General features: G+C 52.7%; 1 protein-coding gene across 3 annotated transcripts in view; it reads left to right on the top strand.

Annotated features, from left to right (window-relative positions):
- The window catches only part of LOC116951173 (SRSF protein kinase 3-like), a 79,067-nt gene that overhangs the window by 46,219 nt on the left and 13,090 nt on the right, over positions 1-19,758 (top strand). For all 3 annotated transcript variants that reach the window (XM_032969645.2, XM_032969646.2, XM_032969644.2), the window contains exons 9-12: positions 2,684-3,758; positions 8,260-8,442; positions 12,424-12,522; positions 15,214-15,384. In XM_032969645.2, coding sequence (XP_032825536.2) covers positions 2,684-3,758; positions 8,260-8,442; positions 12,424-12,522; positions 15,214-15,384 — 1,528 coding nt within the window. The remainder of the gene's footprint in view (positions 1-2,683; positions 3,759-8,259; positions 8,443-12,423; positions 12,523-15,213; positions 15,385-19,758) is intronic.

Here is a 19,758-nt window from a genome sequence, read left to right as displayed (position 1 = left end):
GATGATGACCCTGCTGCTGATGATGACACTGCTGCTGATAATGATACTGCTGCTGATTACACTGCTGCTGCTGATTACACTGCTGATGATGATGACACTTCTGCTGATGATGGTGATTACACTGCTGCTGATGATGATAATGACACTGCTGCTGCTGATGATAATGACACTGCTGCTGCTGATGATGACGCTGCTGCTACTGCTGCTTACACTGCTGCTGCTGCTGATTACACTGCTGCTGCTGATGATGACACTGCTGCTGATGATGATGACACTGCTGCTGTTGATGATGATTACACTGCTGCTGTTGATGATGATACTGCTGCTGCTGATGATGATGATGACACTGCTGCTGATTACACTGCTGCTGATTACACTGCTGTTGATGATGATTACACTGCTGCTGATGATGGTGATTACACTGCTGCTGCTGATTACACTGCTGCTGATGATGATGATGACACTGCTGCTACTGCTGCTTACACTGCTGCTGCTGATTACACTGCTGCTGCTGATTACACTGCTGATGATGATGGTGATTACACTGCTGCTGCTGATTACACTGCTGTTGCTGATGATGATGATGACACTGCTGCTGCTGATGATGACACTGCTGCTGATGATGATTACACTGCTGCTGTTGATGATGATGATACTGCTGCTGCTGATCACTTGCTGCTGAATACTTGCTGCTGCTGATTACACTGCTGCTGCTGATGATGATACTGCTGCTGATGATGATGACACTGCTGCTGATGATGATACTGCTGCTGATGATGACACTGCTGCTGCTGATGATGATGACACTGCTGCTGATGATGATGACACTGCTACTGATGATGACACTGCTGCTGCTGATGATGATGACACTGCTACTGATGATGACACTGCTGCTGCTGCTGATAATGACACTGCTGCTGCTGCTGGGCGGTGGTGGCTATGCACGTGGCCTGTAATCCAGGCGAGGGTTGGTGGATTACACACAGATGGGCTGTGAGACTCCCTTCCACCTGTGGGTGTCGAGGAGGAGCCGTACCTCGGCTCTGCCAGGAGAAGGCGGTACAGAAACGTGTGGACTAATCTCCATCTGTTCGTTCTGTCTGTACGGGGGATAGAGCGTTGCTCCCTCGCGCAATGCATCGGGGTTTTTTTCCTCCGGGCGCTCCGGTTTCCTCCTCCTCCTCCGGCACGTGAATAATAATAAACACAACTCACGCGTAATGCTAATAATGATAAACACAACTCGTCATGAATCATAATAATAAACACATCTCATTATGAATAATAATTATAAAAAAACTCATTATGAATAATAATGCACATAACTCATTATGAATAATAATAAGCGCAACTCGCCATTGACCGGCTGAGAACATCTTACAAATAAAAACCGCATTGTAGCAGCAGCAGCAGGAGCAGCTGGTAACGAGTTGTCGCACGACTCAGCATGGCTCTCCTGTCATAGATACATCCATAACACAACTGCTATTGCTGCTGCTGCTGCGTCTGCCACAATGATCATTTTAAATTATTATTTTACCAGGTTCATGCCCACGGGCTTTCAACGTAACGACGACGTTGGGTTGTATTTCATACCGCGCATGCGCGCGCGAGTATTTTGTATTCCGCACAACGGATAGGAGTGCGCGCCAGCGGGCAGCCAGCGCTGTCCGTGGTGCTGAGTCCACACCCAGCAGGGCCTGGGGGAACCCCACAAGACGCCAGGCGGGATGAGTTCTCACTGAAACTATTAATTACTTTTAATGTAACAAGGGCGAGTGAGTGAGTGGGAGAGTGAATGAGTGGGCGAGTGAGTAGATGAGTGAGTTGGTGATCGAATGAGTGGATGGGTGAATGAATTAGTGAGTGGGCGAGTGAGTAGATGAGTGAGTTGGTGATCGAATGAGTGGGTGAGTGAATGAGTGAGTGGGCGAGTGAGTAGATGATTGAGGTGGTGATCGAATGAGTGGATGGGTGAATGAGTGAGTGGGCGAGTGAGTAGATGATTGAGGTGGTGATCGAATGAGTGGGTGAGTGAATGAATGAGTGGGCGAGTGAGTAGATGAGTGAGGTGGTGATCGAATGAGTGGGTGAGTGAATGAATGAGTGAGTGGGCGAGTGAGTAGATGATTGAGGCGGTGCTCGAATGAGTGGGTGAGTGAATGAGTGAGTGGGCGAGTGAGTAGATGATTGAGATGGTGATCGAATGACTGAGTGAGTGAATGAAAAAAAACGAAAATTAACCAGGTCAGGCCCCACTGAGCTACGTAGCTCTATTTCAGAAGCGACCTGGCCATCCCTAATGATAGCTCAACGAAGTGGCTTGTCACGTGGAAATGTAGAGCAAAAGCCAAATACTCGACACGCGTGGTGATGTCCATTCTAAATGTGGAGGGAAAACCCGGAGGACCCGGAGCAAAAATCCATGAGAGAGAGAGAGAGAGAGACCACAAACTCCAAATACACAGCAGCAGCAGCAGGCGTCAGGGTCGGGATCGAACCCACGACCTCCTGCAGACCAGGCGAGGTAGTCAACATCTCTACAGGGAGAGAGATAGACACCGCAAACTCCAGATACACAGCAGGCATCAGGGTCGGGATCGAACCTACGAACTCCTGTACAGCAGGCGAGGTAGTTAACATCCGATGATGACGGTGACACTGCCGATGACTCCCCCGGCAGGCGAAGGTCGCCAAACCCCGCAAGCGCCGCCTCCTCTTGAGGCGCGAGGACCGCGAGGCGGCCATCTTGGAACGTCGCCGGGCCGAGGCCCTGTCCGAGAGGCTTCTCCTGACGGGCGCGGCCGGGCGCCTCCCACGGAGCGACGCCACCGCCGACAACAACAACCGAGGCGGTGGCGACGCTGACCAGCGACCGCACGGCCACCACCACCACCACCACCGCAGCCAAAGACACCGCTACCACGACGTGGATCCGGCGCGGGAGCAGCAGCCGGACACCGATCGCCAACGTCAGCATCACGATCGGCAGCATCGTGATCAGCGTGTGGAGCAGCACAGTAATCAACACCACGATCGGCAGCATCGTGATCAGCGTGTGGAGCAGCACAGTAATCAACACCACGATCAGCAGCATCGTGATCAGCGTGTGGAGCAGCACAGTAATCAACATCACGATCAGCAGCATCGTGATCAGCGTGTGGAGCAGCACAGTAATCAACACCACGATCAGCAGCATCGTGATCAGCGTGTGGAGCAGCACAGTAATCAACATCACGATCAGCAGCATCGTGATCAGCGTGTGGAGCAGCAGCAGCAGCAGCAGCAGCTTCATCTTCATCAGCAGCAGCATCCTCAACATCAGCAGCAGCATCTCCATCCGCAGCATCAGCCCCATCAACACCACCACCACCACCACCATCAGCAGCAGCAGCAACAACATCAACACGACCATCACCACCATCGTCACCACCCGCCACCGCCGCAGGTCGGCTCGCTGGCTTCGCCGTCGTCGGCCTCGTCGGCCTCGTCGGCGCGCGTCCTCCGCAGAACCCCGGCGGCGGCGGCGTCGTCGGCGTCGGTGGCGCCGTCGGTGACGCGCAGCCAGCCGGCGTGGCCCCCGGGGATGTCCAACTGGCGGAGTCACGTGACCCTGCCGCCCCCCCCGCCGCCGCCGCCGCCGGGCCCCTCCTCGCGCCTCTCCCGCCTGCGCCGGCCTCTGATTGGCCGCCTCTTCTCCTCCCAGCATTCCCTGGCGGCCGAAGGCGGCGGCTGCGGCGGCGGCGGCGGCGACGACGGTGAGCTGGGCCCGTCGGGACCTCGGGGCGCGCGGCGGCCGCCGCTCGGCCTGGGACATGGGACAAAGACGGCGGTCACCGCACCGTCGTCGCGCGGCGCTTGCGGATGCGCCGCCTCCGCGGCCGTCTGGAACGCTCTTCCGATATGCGGAAGCCACTGGGAGCTGTGGACACTTTTAAATCATCGTCTAGACCAGGGGTGGTGAAACCTTTTTTTCTGCCAAGGGCCATTCGGATATTTATCATTCAGCTTAAAAATGAGCCTGTTCTATTTGGTCAAACATTTAATGAACTCGCCCCCTAATGCGACGGCTGGAACTGCTTCTCTTTGGCGAGGCGTGGTGATGACGTTAGCCGGTATCGACGATGCTGTTGCTACTCGCAAACTGCTTTTGCAGGTTTGCTCTCCTAGATTTGTTGAATTTCGAGTCTCGTCTGCGGTTGCCTTGGCAGGGCCACACCAAATGATTTCGCGGGCCTCATACGGCCCGCGGGCCTGACGTGCCCCACCCCTGGTCTCGATTGACGGACTTGGGCACCCTTGTGGTGACATGTTGACTGCCTCGCCTGGTCTACAGGAGGCCGCGTGGGTCCCATCCCAATCCTGGCGCCTGCTGCTGCTGCTGTACATTTGGGGTTTGCGCGTCTCTCTATCCTCGTGGTAGCGTGGATTATTCTTCGGGCCCTCCAGTTTTTCCCTCCACGGTTAGAATCGACGTCACCACACTTTTAGAGAATTTGGCTACTGCTATAAATACCCACGTGATGATGATGATAATGATAAGCAACTTCGTTGAGCTATCAATCGTGGACGGGTCACTTCTGAACAAGGGCAACACAGCTCAGTGGGGGCCTTGCACCTGCTAAAATACAAAACACAAATTCGTTTCAACGGTTCAACTTGTTGAAAGCCTTGTCCTGGCCGAGAGCAGTGGTGAATCTGAACTCCCTCTAACTTCTCACCGTCTCGTGCCGGGAGGCTCTCTGGTGCTTCGAGGCGGCCGCTCTATTTTAGTTCGCACGGCAAGACGAGGCTGCGAAGGGACGAATCGAGGAGCGCGTAATTTTAAAATCGTCCGGTCGTCACATGATGCTTATTGCTGAGAAGAATCAAGTTTCGGTCAACCCAGGCATCTCCCCTTGAAGTTTAAACTCCTGCAAGTTCATTGATTCTAGATTTGAAGCTTTCGTGACCGCAAGGATTCATGCTCGTTGGTTTTTTCGGTAAAGTCACGTAGGTAAAATAAAATAATTGAAACCAACTAAATTAAATCACGACGTTTCGGAGGCAACACAAGCTTAACTTGGCCCTCCCCCCCCCCCCCCCCAACAAGGAGGGCTAAATTTTAATTTAAAGCTTTCGTGACTGCAGGGATTCATATTCTTGGTTCTTTCAGTAAAGTCAACACGTAGAAGGGAAACAATGAAGTAATAAAAATATAAAACAATAAAATTCTCACGACGTTTCGACTGCAACACAAGCAATCATCATCAGTTGTGAAAACCACAGCATGAAAATTTGAAAAAAGTGGCGGGTTTTTTTTACGTTAAATAATAAAAATGTAAAAAATAAAATTCTCACGACGTTTCGAGTGCAACACAAGCAATCATCATCAGGTGTGAAAACCGCAGCAAATTTTCTTGCTGTGCACAGCAAATTTTCTTGCTGTGGTTTTCACACCTGATGATGATTGCTTGTGTTGCAGTCGAAACGTCGTGAGAATTTTATTGTTTTATATTTACTTCATTGTTTCCCTTCTACGTGGTGGTGACTTTACCGAAAGAGCCAATAATAAGGAGGGCAAAGTTTAGCCGCCTTTTGTTATGCTAAGGTAAAGCCGCCTTTTGTTATGCTTCAGCATAACTGCAGCATAACAAAAGGCGGCATAACAAAATGGGGCTTAACTGAGCCCTCCCCCCCACCCACGTCCCTTCCTGGCTCCTCCCCCCCCTTAACCTGTATATAATCTCGGGTGTCTCAGAGCTCTTCACTTGATACAGCTATTCTGCTGTGACTGTTCCACCTGAAGACGGAAGCTTGTGTTGCCTCCGAAACGTCGTGATTTAATCTAGTTGTTTTCATTTATTTTACCTACGTGACTTTACCGAAAAAACCAAAGGAGTATAAGTTAATTGATTCTCAAGTAAGGTAGATTAGATGGACATTTTACTCCCACGGGACCTTTTTTGCGAGTGCCAAGGCATGAAAAATAAGAGTAAGTTTGACCCCTTTCTGGAAATTAAAACAGGAGTCGTTAAAGATGCTCAGACACCAAATAGAAACATTTTAGCAAGGAACCAAGACTGCATGAACCACGCGCAAACCAAACATGCCCTGATAATATATGGGGATCGTCTTGGAAACTGATTGGCCTTGACCAGAGACAGCACAAGGACAATGCCACACGTGTCAGAGCACTTGCGGCTGGGCGTGAGCAGCAGCTACATCGGCGTGGAATTCATTTTAGCCAGAATCAGAGTGCGAAAAATGCGAACGCGTTTTAGACCTTTCTGGCGACATAACAGGAGGTCTTCAGGTGGAACAATCACAGCACAATTAGCTGTGTCATGTGAACAGCTCTGGGACACACGGGATTATATACAGGTTAAGGGGGGGGGGTGGCAGGGAGGGACGTGGGTGGGGAGGGGAGGGCTAAGTTAAGCCGCCTTTTGTTCTTCTGCAGGGGGTTCTGGGGGAGGCGGTGGTGAACTTGCACGTAAAACCACCTTTTGTTATGCTGCAGGGGGGGAGGGTGGATGGCGTGCTGCACGATAGCGAGTACAATCCTGGTAGAAAATGAAACGGCTGTATAATTATAAGCCAGCTAAAGTTCGACTTGGTTGATGACATCTTTCCAAAAAGTTGCTCAATTTAACAGGAGGTGTTGAAGTTGTTCAAACAACAACATAGACACCTTTTTAGCAAGGAATCTGCATTGTCTGCATTGACCACGCGCAGTCCGCGTGGTGGACATGCAAAGGCGAACACGCTCAGTTCAACGCGCAGTGGGGGCACTGGCGAGACAACGTGATCCACGGCAGAGGTTTGTGGGAGTTGTGTTCGCGTGTACAGACACCAAATCGATACCTTTTTATTGTTTTGCAAAGGAATAGAGAATTTTAGTTTTTGTCCTCACACTTTGATACTGACAACAACAACAACATTTTGTAGCTCCCGCTTGGCCCATCTATAGCTCAAGGGGAGCAGCAGCTACATCGTGGGAGATCTTTTTTGAAAAATCGGAATGGGTTTTACCCTTTCTGGCGATACAGCAGCAGTTGCGTTAAGATGCTCACATGTTCAAACGCCAAACGGGTGCCTGGGGGTTGCCCGAAAAAGGCTCAAAGAAAAAAAACGTGGCACCGTCAGAAACGTTCCGGCCTCACGGGTGAACCTTTCTTAAACGTGCTCTTGGTTTTTATTCGGTCAAGTCACGTAGATAAAAGAAAGCAAGATAAAAAGAAAATCACGACGTTTCGGAGGCAACACAAGCTCCCGTCTTCAGGTGGAACAGTCACAGCAAAATATCTGTGTAGAGTACGCAGCTCTGAGACGATCGGGTTTATATATAGGTGAAGGGGGGGGAGGAGTCAGAAAGGGGGGGTGGGTGGGAGGGAGGGCTGAGGTTAAGGGGGGGGAGGAATCAGAAAGGGGGGTGGGTGGGAGGGCTGAGGTTAAGGGGGGGGAGGAGTCAGAAAGGGGGGTGGGTGGGTGGGAGGGCTGAGGTTAAGGGGGGGGAGGAGTCAGAAAGGGGAGTGGGTGGGTGGGAGGGCTGCTCTGGAGCTGCTGGACGAGAGGCCGAGCGGAGCGCCGGGTGGCTAAAGCACAGCAGGTTGGCACAGTAGGGGGCACAGGTGGTGCATCAGCCAGTCATCTCAGTCAGTCGACCCGTGGCACCTGGGTCTGCCCCGTGACCTCCTGCCAGCGGGCGTTCGACACTTCACGTGGCCTCAAGATGCACATGGCCTGGCACGAGCGTCGTGGTGACGTCACCGCCACTTAGTGGCGAATGGCGGTTGTTGTTGTTGTTGCCTGCGTGTGTCGACCCGGCCTGGGGCGGTGTGTAGTAAACATCGCCGTTGGGGAGACAAAGGCGGCCGGGTGCGCGTGTGGTGCTGGCGACCCCACCTCCTCGTGTGCCACAGTGCCGGTGGCCTTCACTGCTCGCTACTGACAGTCTGTTGTGGGGAGCGGTGGTGCAGCGGTTAGCGCTGCGCTACGAACCCGGCCACCCGGGTTCGATTCCCGCTCACGGCCAACACCGGTGGCGATTATCTTGAACCGGTACTGGGCCTCCCCTAGGTCGACTCGGCCTCAAGTGAGTACCTGCTGCGGTGTGTAACAACATCGCCACTGGGGAGACAAAGGCGGCCGGGCGTGGTGTTGGCCCACCCCCTCGTGTGCCGTGCCGGCCTACACAGGTGCTACTCGCGAACAGCACTTGCCCCTACAGTCTGTTCAAGCTACACGGGGGGTCTTTGTCTTTGTGTGTGTGCACAGATCGCCCCCTGATGTCCTCCGCCTGCTCCCTCGGCGTGGGGGGGCACGGGGGGCTGGCGGGGCGTGGAGGGGGGACGAGGGGGGGGGGCGCCCCCCTGCCCTGGGGTCCCCCGCGCAGCCTCTCCATGCCGCACCTGGGCGACAGCGCCGACCTGGATCAGCTGTTCTCCTCCAGCGAGCCCGGTGAGCCACCGCTGGGGGTGGGGGGTGAAGTCGTCACCGTGATCATCGTCACCGTGATCATCGTCACCGTCGTCACCGTCGTCACCGTCGTCACCATCGTCACCGTCGTCACCGTCGTCACCGTGATCATCGTCACCGTGATCATCGTCACCGTCGTCACCGTCGTCACCGTCGTCACCATCGTCACCGTCGTCACCGTCGTCACCGTGATCATCGTCACCGTGATCATCGTCACCGTGATCATCGTCACCGTCGATCATCGTCACCGTCGACCATCGTCACCATCGTGATCGTCACCGTGATCATCGTCACCGTCGTCACCATCGTCACCGTCGTCACCATCGTCACCATCGTCACCGTGATCATCGTCACCGTCGTCACCGTCACCGTGATCATCGTCACCATCGTCACCGTCGTCATCGTCGTCATCGTCACCATCGTCACCATCACCGTGATCATCATCGTCACCGTGATCATCATCACCGTCGTCACCGTGATCATCGTCACCATTGTCACCGTAATCATTGTCACCGTAATCATCGTCACAGTTAATCATCGTCACCGTAATCATCATCACCGTAGTCATCATCACTGTCATCGTCGTCATCACCGTCATCATCATTATCGCAGCAAGCATCATCACCGTCGTTGTCCGCATCACCGTAATCATCGTCACCGTCGTTGTCGTCATCACTGTCATCATCATTGTGTTCATCGTTATCATAAAGGTGATCATCATTAAAATGATCATCAAATCATCATCGCCATCACTATCTCCAACATCATCATTGTCATCAACATTCGCGGGGTCGGTTTGGTGGCGGTAGTGGCGGTGGTGGCGGTAGTGGTGGTGGCGGTAGTAGTGGTGGCGGTAGTGGTGGTGGTGGTGGTAGTGGTGGTGGTGGCGGTAGTGGTGGTGGTGGTAGTGATGGTAGTGGCGGTAGTGGTGGTGGCGGTAGTGGTGGCGGTAGTGGTGGTGGTGGCGGTAGTGGTGGTGGTGGTAGTGATGGTAGTGGCGGTAGTGGTGGTGGCGGTAGTGGTGGTGGTGGCGGTAGTGGTGGTGGTGGCGGTAGTGGTGGTGGCGGTAGTGATGGTGGTGGCGGTAGTGGTGGTGGTGGTAGTGATGGTGGTGGCGGTAGTGGTGGTGGCGGTGGTGGTGGTGGTGGTGGTAGTGGTGGTGGCGGTAGTGGTGGTGATGGTAGTCATGGTAGTAGCGGTAGTGGTGGTGGTGGTAGTGATGGTGGTGGTGGTAGTGATGGTGGTGGCGGTAGTGGTGGTGGCGGTAGTAGTGGTGGCGGTAGTGGTGGTGGTGGCGGTAGTGGTGGTGGTGGCGGTAGTAGTGGTGGCGGTAGTGGTGGTGGTGGCGGTAGTGGTGGTGGTGGCTGTGATGGTAGTGGTGGTAGTGGTGGTGGCGGTAGTGGTGGTGGCGGTGGTGGTGGTGGCGGTAGTGGTGGTGGTGGTGGTGGTGGTAGTGGTGGTAGTGGCGGTAGTGGTGGTGGCGGTAGTGGTGGTGGCGGTAGTAGTGGTGGCGGTAGTGGTGGTGGTGGCGGAAGTGGTGGTGGCGGTAGTGGTGGTGGCGGTAGTGATGGTGGTAGCGGTAGTGGTGGTGGCGGTAGTGGTGGTGGCGGTAGTGGTGGTGGCGGTAGTGGTGGTGGCGGTAGTGGTGGTGGCGGTAGTGGCGGTAGTAGCGGTAGTGGTGGTGGTGGTAGTGATGGTAGTGGCGGTAGTGGTGGTGGCGGTAGTGGTGGTGGCGGTAGTGGTGGTGGCGGTAGTGGTGATGGTGTTGGTGGTGGTGACGGTAGTGGTGGTGGTGGTAGTGGTGGTGGCGGTAGTGGTGGTGGCGGTAGTGATGGTAGTGGCGGTAGTGGTGGTGGCGGTAGTGATGGTAGTGGCGGTAGTGGTGGTGGCGGTAGTGGTGGTGGTGGTGGTGGCGGTAGTGGTGGTGGCGGTAGTGGTGGTGGTGGCGGTGGTGGCGGTGGTGGTAGTGATGGTGGTGGCGGTAGTGGTGGTGGCGGTAGTAGTGGTGGCGGTGGTGGTGGTGGTGGTGGTGGTAGTGGTGGTGGCGGTAGTGGTGGTGATGGTAGTCATGGTAGTAGCGGTAGTGGTGGTGGTGGTAGTGATGGTGGTGGTGGTAGTGATGGTGGTGGCGGTAGTGGTGGTGGCGGTAGTAGTGGTGGCGGTAGTGGTGGTGGTGGCGGTAGTGGTGGTGGTGGCGGTAGTGGTGGTGGTGGCGGTAGTAGTGGTGGCGGTAGTGGTGGTGGTGGCGGTAGTGGTGGTGGTGGCTGTGATGGTAGTGGCGGTAGTGGTGGTGGCGGTAGTGGTGGTGGCGGTGGTGGTGGTGGCGGTAGTGGTGGTGGTGGTGGTAGTGATGGTAGTGGCGGTAGTGGTGGTGGCGGTAGTGGTGGTGGCGGTAGTAGTGGTGGCGGTAGTGGTGGCGGTAGTGGTGGTGGCGGTAGTGGTGGTGGCGGTAGTGATGGTGGTAGCGGTAGTGGTGGTGGCGGTAGTGGTGGTGGCGGTAGTGGTGGTGGTGGTGGCGGTAGTGGTGGTGGCGGTAGTGGTGGTGGCGGTAGTGGCGGTAGTAGCGGTAGTGGTGGTGGTGGTAGTGATGGTAGTGGCGGTAGTGGTGGTGGCGGTAGTGGTGGTGGCGGTAGTGGTGGTGGCGGTAGTGGTGGTGGTGATGGTGTTGGTGGTGGTGGCGGTAGTGGTGGTGGTGGTAGTGGTGGTGGCGGTAGTGGTGGTGGCGGTAGTGATGGTAGTGGCGGTAGTGGTGGTGGCGGTAGTGATGGTAGTGGTGGTGGCGGTAGTGGTGGTGGTGGCGGTAGTGGTGGTGGCGGTAGTGGTGGTGGTGGCGGTGGTGGCGGTGGTGGAGGTGGCAGTGGCGGTGGTGGTGGTGGCGGTAGTGATGGTAGTGGCGGTAGTGGTGGTGGCGGTAGTGGTGGTGGCGGTAGTGGTGGTGGCGGTAGTGGTGGTGGTGGTGGCGGTGGTGGCGGTGGTGGTGGTGGCGGTAGTGGTGGCGGCGGTGGTGGTGGTGGAGGTGGCAGTGGCGGTGGTGGTGGTGGTGTTAGTGGCGGTAGCAGTAGTGGCGGTGGTGGTGGTAGAAGGCGGTAGCGGTGGTGGCGGTGGTGGTGGTGGCGGTAGTAGCGGTAGTGGCGGTGGTGGTAGCGGTAGTGGTGGTGGCTACCCTGCTGTTGCTGCTGCAAATGGCCGCTGCCTGTGATCCACCTCTACTGTAGAGGCAGCAGCGGCTAGGGTTAGTGGATCACCACACGGATGGGCGGCAGAACTCCCCTCTATCGGCGGGTGGGCGTCGAGGAGTAGCCGTGCCCTGGCTCGCTAGGGGTAGGCGGCACAGCCAAATGTGGACCTCGCCTGTCCCATCAGTACGGGATCGAGTGTTGCCCCCTTGCACTCGTGGGTTTCCTCCGGGTTCTGCAATTTCCTGCCACGTGTCTAAACAACTCATTCATTGGCCGATAACGCTTTCGTCAGACGCACTTCTGTGGCCGTCTGGAACGCTCTTCCCTTCCGATACTAGGGATCCAGTGGAGCTGTGCTGCACTTTCCCATCATCATCATCATCCCGATTGACAAACTCACTTCTTCACAACTGATTTGTGCGTGTTAGTTTGCCGTCCTTCCTCCGCACTTCCGAATAGCACGGTTGGCTGAGTATAGTGCAACATGTATATATATGCATATATAGTGCAGCAGTAATTAGCATTAATTAGCCCATCTAGTTACGAACCTGGCGACCCCAGTTCGATTCCCGCTCACGGCCACCACCAATGACGATTATCTAAACGGGTCCTAGGCCTCCTCTCGGTCAATTCAGCCTCAAATGAGGACCTGGCGAGCGTGTGAACATTGCCACGAGGGAGACAAAGGCGGCCGGGCGTGACGCTGGCCACCCACCTCGCTAACGGCACTTGTCCCACAAGGCTGTTGAGTGCTACACGGGGGATCTTTGCCTTTGTGGTGCAGGAGGATGCTCTCCGTGTGCCGTGCCCGCTCTGGAGCTGAACCCGGAATGCGACGTCCCGGGCACCACCTGCTCGGCCTGCGACTCCGGGTTCGGATCCGGTACGTGGCTGGTGCGCGTGTGTGTGTCTGTGTGTGTGTGTACACGTGTGTGTGTCTGTGTGTCTGTGTGTGTGTGTCTGTGTGTGTGTGTACACGTGTGTGTGTACACGTGTGTGTGTACACGTGTGTGTGTACACGTGTGTGTGTACACGTGTGTGTGTGTCTGTGTGTGTGTGTACACGTGTGTGTGGCTGTGTGTGTGTGTACACGTGTGTGTGTGTGTGTGTCTGTGTGTCTGTGTGTGTGTACACATGTGTGTGTCTGTGTGTGTGTACACATGTGTGTGTCTGTGTGTGTGTGTACACGTGTGTGTCTGTGTGTGTGTCTGTGTGTACACGTGTGTGTGTCTGTGTGTGTGTGTCTGTGTGTGTGTGTCTGTGTGTGTGTGTGTACACGTGTGTGTGTGTGTGTCTGTGTGTGGGGAGCGGTAGTGTAGCGGTTAACGCGCTGCGCTATGAACCTGGCTACCCGGGTTTGATTTCCGCTCACGGCCAACACCAGTGACGATTATCTGAACCGGTCCTGGGCCTCCACTAGGTCGACTCAGCCTCAAATGAGTATATGGTGCGGTGGATGAAAACATTGCCACTAGGGAGACAAAGGCGGTCGGGCGTGGTGCTGGCCACCCACCCCCTCGTGTACTGTTCCGGCCTTCATAGGTGCTCGCTAACAGCACTTGCCCCTACAGTCTGTTAAGGCTATATGGGGGATCTTTGTTTGTGTACACGTGTGTGTGTGTACACGTGTGTGTGTACATGTGTGTGTGTGTGTGTGTACACGTGTGTGTATGTGTGTGTGTACGTGTGTGTGTGTACGTGTCTGTGTGTGTGTGTCTGTGTGTGTGTACACGTGTGTGTGTCTGTGTGTGTATGTCTGTGTGTGTGTGTACACGTGTGTGTGTGTGTCTGTGTACACGTGTGTGTGTGTACACGTGTCTGTGTGTACACGTGTCTGTGTGTACACGTGTTGTGTGTGTACATGTGTGTGTACATGTGTCTGTGTGTGTACACGTGTGTGTGTGTACACTTGTGTGTGTGTGTGTGTACACGTGTGTGTGTGTGTACATTCGTAGTTTAGGGCGGTCCTGCACAGATGCCATATTTTCTGTCTGTCTGCTACAGCAGAGGTGTAGGGAATTCCAGCAAGACCTGCATCTCTGCTTTATTGACCTGGTCAAGGCCTATGATACCATCAGTAGGCCTGGGCTCTGGGTTCTTCTTCGTGCTTTTGGAGTACCTGACCCTCTGCTCATGATCATTAAGGACCTTCATGATGGTGAGCGGGCCGGGTAAAACTACGTGGCCGGGAGTCAGAGCCATTACCTGTACACCTTGGGGTGCGACAGGGATGTCCTCTGGCTCCTACATTATTTAACATCTATTTTGACCACGTAGTTTGTGAAGCCTTCAATAGCTGTACCGGGGGAATCTCCATATGGTACAGATATAATGGGAGGCTGATCGATGCCCGGGTGCAGTCAAGGGATGGCTCCCTATTGCTCAACCACGTTATGTATGCCGATGATTTGGTAATAGCTGCTCATTCAGAGGAGGAGTTGAAGACGTTGCTGCTGAGACTGGAGAGTGCCACTAAGAGATGGGGCCTTACCATCAGCCCCACCAAAACTAAGTACCTGCCTGGGTATTTTGTACCATCGGACACTCCACCCCCACAACTCCCAATCGGTGATGGGGCAGTTGTGGAGAGAGTGGAGAGTTTCCCATACCTGGGCAGTGTGCTTATGACCGGCTCCAGTTTAACAGCAGAGGTCTCACTCCGAATCAGTCGAGCGGCAATATCTTTTCATCGGTTGCGTAACGCTGTGTGGAAGCTACCTGGTCTGTCGCTCCCCACTAAGCTTCAGGTCTTCTCGGCCACGGTCATTCCCACCCTTCTCTACGCTTGCGAAACGTGGACCCCTCTAATGGAACATCTTCGCCGGTTGGAAACATTTAGGCTAGCCTGCCTACGATCCATCCTGGGTTTAACCAGATTGGATTGTGTGAGGAGCTCACAAATTCTTGAAAGATCTGGGCAGGGTCCTATCGGTGAGCTTCTCCGGCAGGCAAGGTTGCGTTGGCTGGGTCATGTAGCCCGCATGCCCAGCCACCGCATGCCGAAACAGTTTTTGTTCGGCCGGATCGAGGGGGCTAAACGGGCGCGGCACAGGCTAGAGAAGAGATGGAGTGATGTGGTACAGGAGGACGTGGAGCTGAGTGGACTTGCTGATGACTGGTACCAGCGGTGTCAAGATCGGCCTCTGTGGAGGAGGCTCGTGAAGGACGCTACTGGGCAGTTGGAGGCAGTCGCCCTCCAACAACAACGGAGGGCGGAGGAGCGACGCTCACAACAACGAGCGGAGCGCCGGGTGGCTAAAGCACAGCAGGTTGGCACAGTAGGGGGCACAGGTGGTGCATCAGCCAGTCATCTCAGTCAGTCGACCCGTGGCACTTGGGTCTGCCCCGTGACCTCCTGCCAGCGGGCATTCGACATGTGGCCTCAAGATGCACATGGCCTGGCACAAGCATCACCGCCACTTAGTGGCGAATGGCGGTTGTTGTTGTTATGTGCGCACGTGTGTGTGTGCGCACACACGTGTGCCTGTGCGCACACGTGTGTGTGTACACGTGTGTGTGTGTACACGTGTGTGTGTGTGTGTACACGTGTGTGTGTTTGACTGCATGCCTGCAGGCCAGGGTTTGGATCCGGGTGCCGGTGGTGTCCTACTCCGCTCCGGCTCTCCGCTCTCTCCGGGCGGCTTGCCACCGCCGTCGCCGCATAGTCCGCTCCGTGGGAACGAGGCCGCCTCGCAGTTTGTGGGCAGCCGAGTTGGGGTCGCCGGGGGTGACCCCTCCATCGGAGGTGAGTGGGCGGCGGTGGTGAAGGCGGTGATGGTGGCAGTGGTGGTGGTGAAGGCGGTGATGGTGGCAGTGGTGGCGGTGAAGGCGGTGATGGTGGCAGTGGTGGTGGTGAAGGCGGTGATGGTGAAAGCGGTGATGGTGGCAGTGGTGGTGGTGAAGGCGGTGATGGTGGCGGTGATGGTGGCGGTGGTGGTGGTGAAGGCAGTGGTGGTGCAGGCAGTGATGGTGAAGGCGGTGATGGTGGTGGTGATGATGGTGGTGGTGATGGTGGCAGTGACGGTGGTGATGATGGTAAAGGCGGTGATGGTGGCAGTGGTGGTGGTGAAGGCGGTGATGGTGAAAGCGGTGATGGTGTTGGTGTTGATGGTGGTGGTGGTATGGAGGAGCGGTGGTGCAGCGGTTTGCTCACGGCACTACGAACCCGCCAACGCAAGTTTGATTCCGACTTTCCACCAAATAACAGAGCGGCAGTGAATGTTGAAACTGACGCTGTGAATGTTGAAACTGACGCTGTGAATGTTGAAACTGACGCTGTGAATGTTGAAACTGACGCTGTGAATGATGAAACTGACGCTGTGAATGATGAAACTGACGCTGTGAATGATGAAACTGATGCTGTGAATGTTGAAACTGACGCTGTGAATGATGAAACTGATGTGAATGATGAAACTGACGCTGTGAATGTTGAAACTGACGGTGTGAATGATGAAACTGATGTTGTGAATGATGAAACTGACGCTGTGAATGTTGATACTGACGCTGTGAATGTTGAAACTGACCCTGTGAATGATGAAATTGACGCTGTGAATGATGAAACTGACGCTGTGAATGTTGATACTGACGCTGTGAATGTTGAAACTGACCCTGTGAATGTTGAAACTGACGCTGTGAATGATGAAACTGATGTGAATGATGAAACTGACGCTGTGAATGTTGAAACTGACGCTGTGAATGATGAAACTGACGTTGTGAATGTTGAAACTGACGCTGTGAATGATGAAACTGATGTTGTGAATGATGAAACTGACGCTGTGAATGTTGATACTGACGCTGTGAATGTTGAAACTGACCCTGTGAATGATGAAATTGACGCTGTGAATGATGAAACTGACGCTGTGAATGATGAAACTGATGCTGTGAATGTTGAAACTGACGCTGTGAATGATGAAACTGACGCTATGAATGATGAAACTGACCCTGTGAATGATGAAATTGACGCTGTGAATGATGAAACTGACGCTGTGAATGATGAAACTGATGCTGTGAATGTTGAAACTGATGTTGTGAATGATGAAACTGACGATGTGAATGATGAAATTGACGCTGTGAATGATGAAACTGATGCTGTGAATGATGAAACTGATGCTGTGAATGATGAAACTGACGCTGTGAATGATGAAACTGACGCTGTGAATGATGAAACTGACGCTGTGATTGATGAAACTGACGCTGTGAATGATGCAATTGACGCTGTGAATGTTAAAACTGATGCTGTGAATGATGAAACTGAAGCTGTGAATGATGAAACTGACCCTGTGAATGATGAAACTGACGCTGTGAATGATGAAACTGACGCTGTGAATGATGAAACTGACGCTGTGAATGATGAAACTGATGCTATGAATGATGAAACTGACGCTGTGAATGATGAAACTGATGCTGTGAATGTTGAAACTGACGCTGTGAATGATGAAACTGACGCTGTGAATGTTGAAACTGACGCTGTGAATGTTGAAACTGACGCTGTGAATGATGAAACTGACGCTGTGAATGTTGAAACTGACGCTGTGAATGATGAAACTGACGCTGTGAATGATGAAACTGACGCTGTGAATGTTGAAACTGATGCTGTGAATGTTGAAACTGACGTTGTGAATGTTGAAACTGATGCTGTGAATGTTGAAACTGACGCTGTGAATGATGAAACTGACGCTGTGAATGTTGAAACTGACGCTGTGAATGATGAAACTGACGCTGTGAATGATGAAACTGACGCTGTGAATGATGAAACTGACGCTGTGAATGTTGAAACTGATGCTGTGAATGATGAAACTGACCCTGTGAATGTTGAAACTGACGCTGTGAATGATGAAACTGACGCTGTGAATGTTGAAACTGACGCTGTGAATGTTGAAACTGATGCTGTGAATGATGAAACTGACGCTGTGAATGATGAAACTGACGCTGTGAATGATGAAACTGGCACTGTGAATGTTGAAACTGACGCTGTGAATGTTGAAACTGGCGCTGTGAATGTTGAAACTGACGCTGTGAATGATGAAACTGACGCTGTGAATGATGAAACTGGTGCTGTGAATGATTAAACTGACGCTGTGAATGATGAAACTGACGCTGTGAATGATGAAACTGATGCTGTGAATGTTGAAACTGACGCTGTGAATGTTGAAACTGATGCTGTGAATGTTGAAACTGACGCTGTGAATGATGAAACTGACCCTGTGAATGATGAAACTGACGCTGTGAATGATGAAACTGACGCTGTGAATGTTGAAACTGGCGCTGTGAATGATGAAACTGATGCTGTGAATGATGAAACTGACGCTGTGAATGTTGAAACTGACGCTGTGAATGATGAAACTGATGTGAATGATGAAACTGACGCTGTGAATGTTGAAACTGACGCTGTGAATGATGAAACTGACGTTGCGAATGATGAAACTGACGCTGTGAATGATGAAACTGACGCTGTGAATGATGAAACTGACGCTGTGAATGATGAAACTGACGCTGTGAATGATGAAACTGACGTTGTGAATGTTGAAACTGACGCTGTGAATGATGAAACTGATGTTGTGAATGATGAAACTGACGCTGTGAATGTTGATACTGACGCTGTGAATGTTGAAACTGACGCTGTGAATGATGAAACTGACGCTGTGAATGATGAAACTGACGCTGTGAATGATGAAATTGACGCTGTGAATGATGAAACTGACGCTGTGAATGATGAAACTGACGCTGTGAATGATGAAACTGACGCTGTGAATGTTGAAACTGACGCTGTGATTGATGAAACTGATGCTGTGAATGTTGAAACTGGCGCTGTGAATGATGAAACCGGCGCTGTGAATGATGAAACTGACGCTGTGAATGTTGATACTGACGCTGTGAATGTTGAAACTGATGCTGTGAATGTTGAAACTGACGCTGTGAATGATGAAACTGACGCTGTGAATGTTGAAACTGACGCTGTGAATGATGAAACTGATTCTGTGAATGATGAAACTGACGCTGTGAATGATGAAACTGACGCTGTGAATGTTGAAACTGATGCTGTGAATGATGAAACTGACCCTGTGAATGTTGAAACTGACGCTGTGAATGATGAAACTGACGCTGTGAATGTTGAAACTGACGCTGTGAATGTTGAAACTGATGCTGTGAATGATGAAACTGACGCTGTGAATGATGAAACTGACGCTGTGAATGATGAAACTGGCACTGTGAATGTTGAAACTGACGCTGTGAATGTTGAAACTGGCGCTGTGAATGTTGAAACTGACGCTGTGAATGATGAAACTGACGCTGTGAATGATGAAACTGGCGCTGTGAATGATTAAACTGACGCTGTGAATGATGAAACTGACGCTGTGAATGATGAAACTGATGCTGTGAATGTTGAAACTGACGCTGTGAATGTTGAAACTGATGCTGTGAATGTTGAAACTGACGCTGTGAATGATGAAACTGACCCTGTGAATGATGAAACTGACGCTGTGAATGATGAAACTGACGCTGTGAATGTTGAAACTGGCGCTGTGAATGATGAAACTGACGCTGTGAATGATGAAACTGACGCTGTGAATGTTGAAACTGACGCTGTGAATGATGAAACTGATGTGAATGATGAAACTGACGCTGTGAATGTTGAAACTGACGCTGTGAATGATGAAACTGACGTTGCGAATGATGAAACTGACGCTGTGAATGATGAAACTGACGCTGTGAATGATGAAACTGACGCTGTGAATGATGAAACTGACGCTGTGAATGATGAAACTGACGTTGTGAATGTTGAAACTGACGCTGTGAATGATGAAACTGATGTTGTGAATGATGAAACTGACGCTGTGAATGTTGATACTGACGCTGTGAATGTTGAAACTGACGCTGTGAATGATGAAACTGACGCTGTGAATGATGAAACTGACGCTGTGAATGATGAAATTGACGCTGTGAATGATGAAACTGACGCTGTGAATGATGAAACTGACGCTGTGAATGATGAAACTGACGCTGTGAATGTTGAAACTGACGCTGTGATTGATGAAACTGATGCTGTGAATGTTGAAACTGGCGCTGTGAATGATGAAACCGGCGCTGTGAATGATGAAACTGACGCTGTGAATGTTGA

The sequence above is a fragment of the Petromyzon marinus genome, chromosome 42 (genome assembly GCF_048934315.1).
Source record: "Petromyzon marinus isolate PM22_M1 ecotype Great Lakes invasive population chromosome 42, UKy_Petmar_22M1.pri1.0, whole genome shotgun sequence".
NCBI classification, from domain to species: Eukaryota; Metazoa; Chordata; class Hyperoartia; order Petromyzontiformes; family Petromyzontidae; genus Petromyzon; species Petromyzon marinus.
The sequence above is the reverse complement of the archived record's forward strand: the minus strand, read 5'-3'. Positions and strand labels throughout refer to the sequence as shown.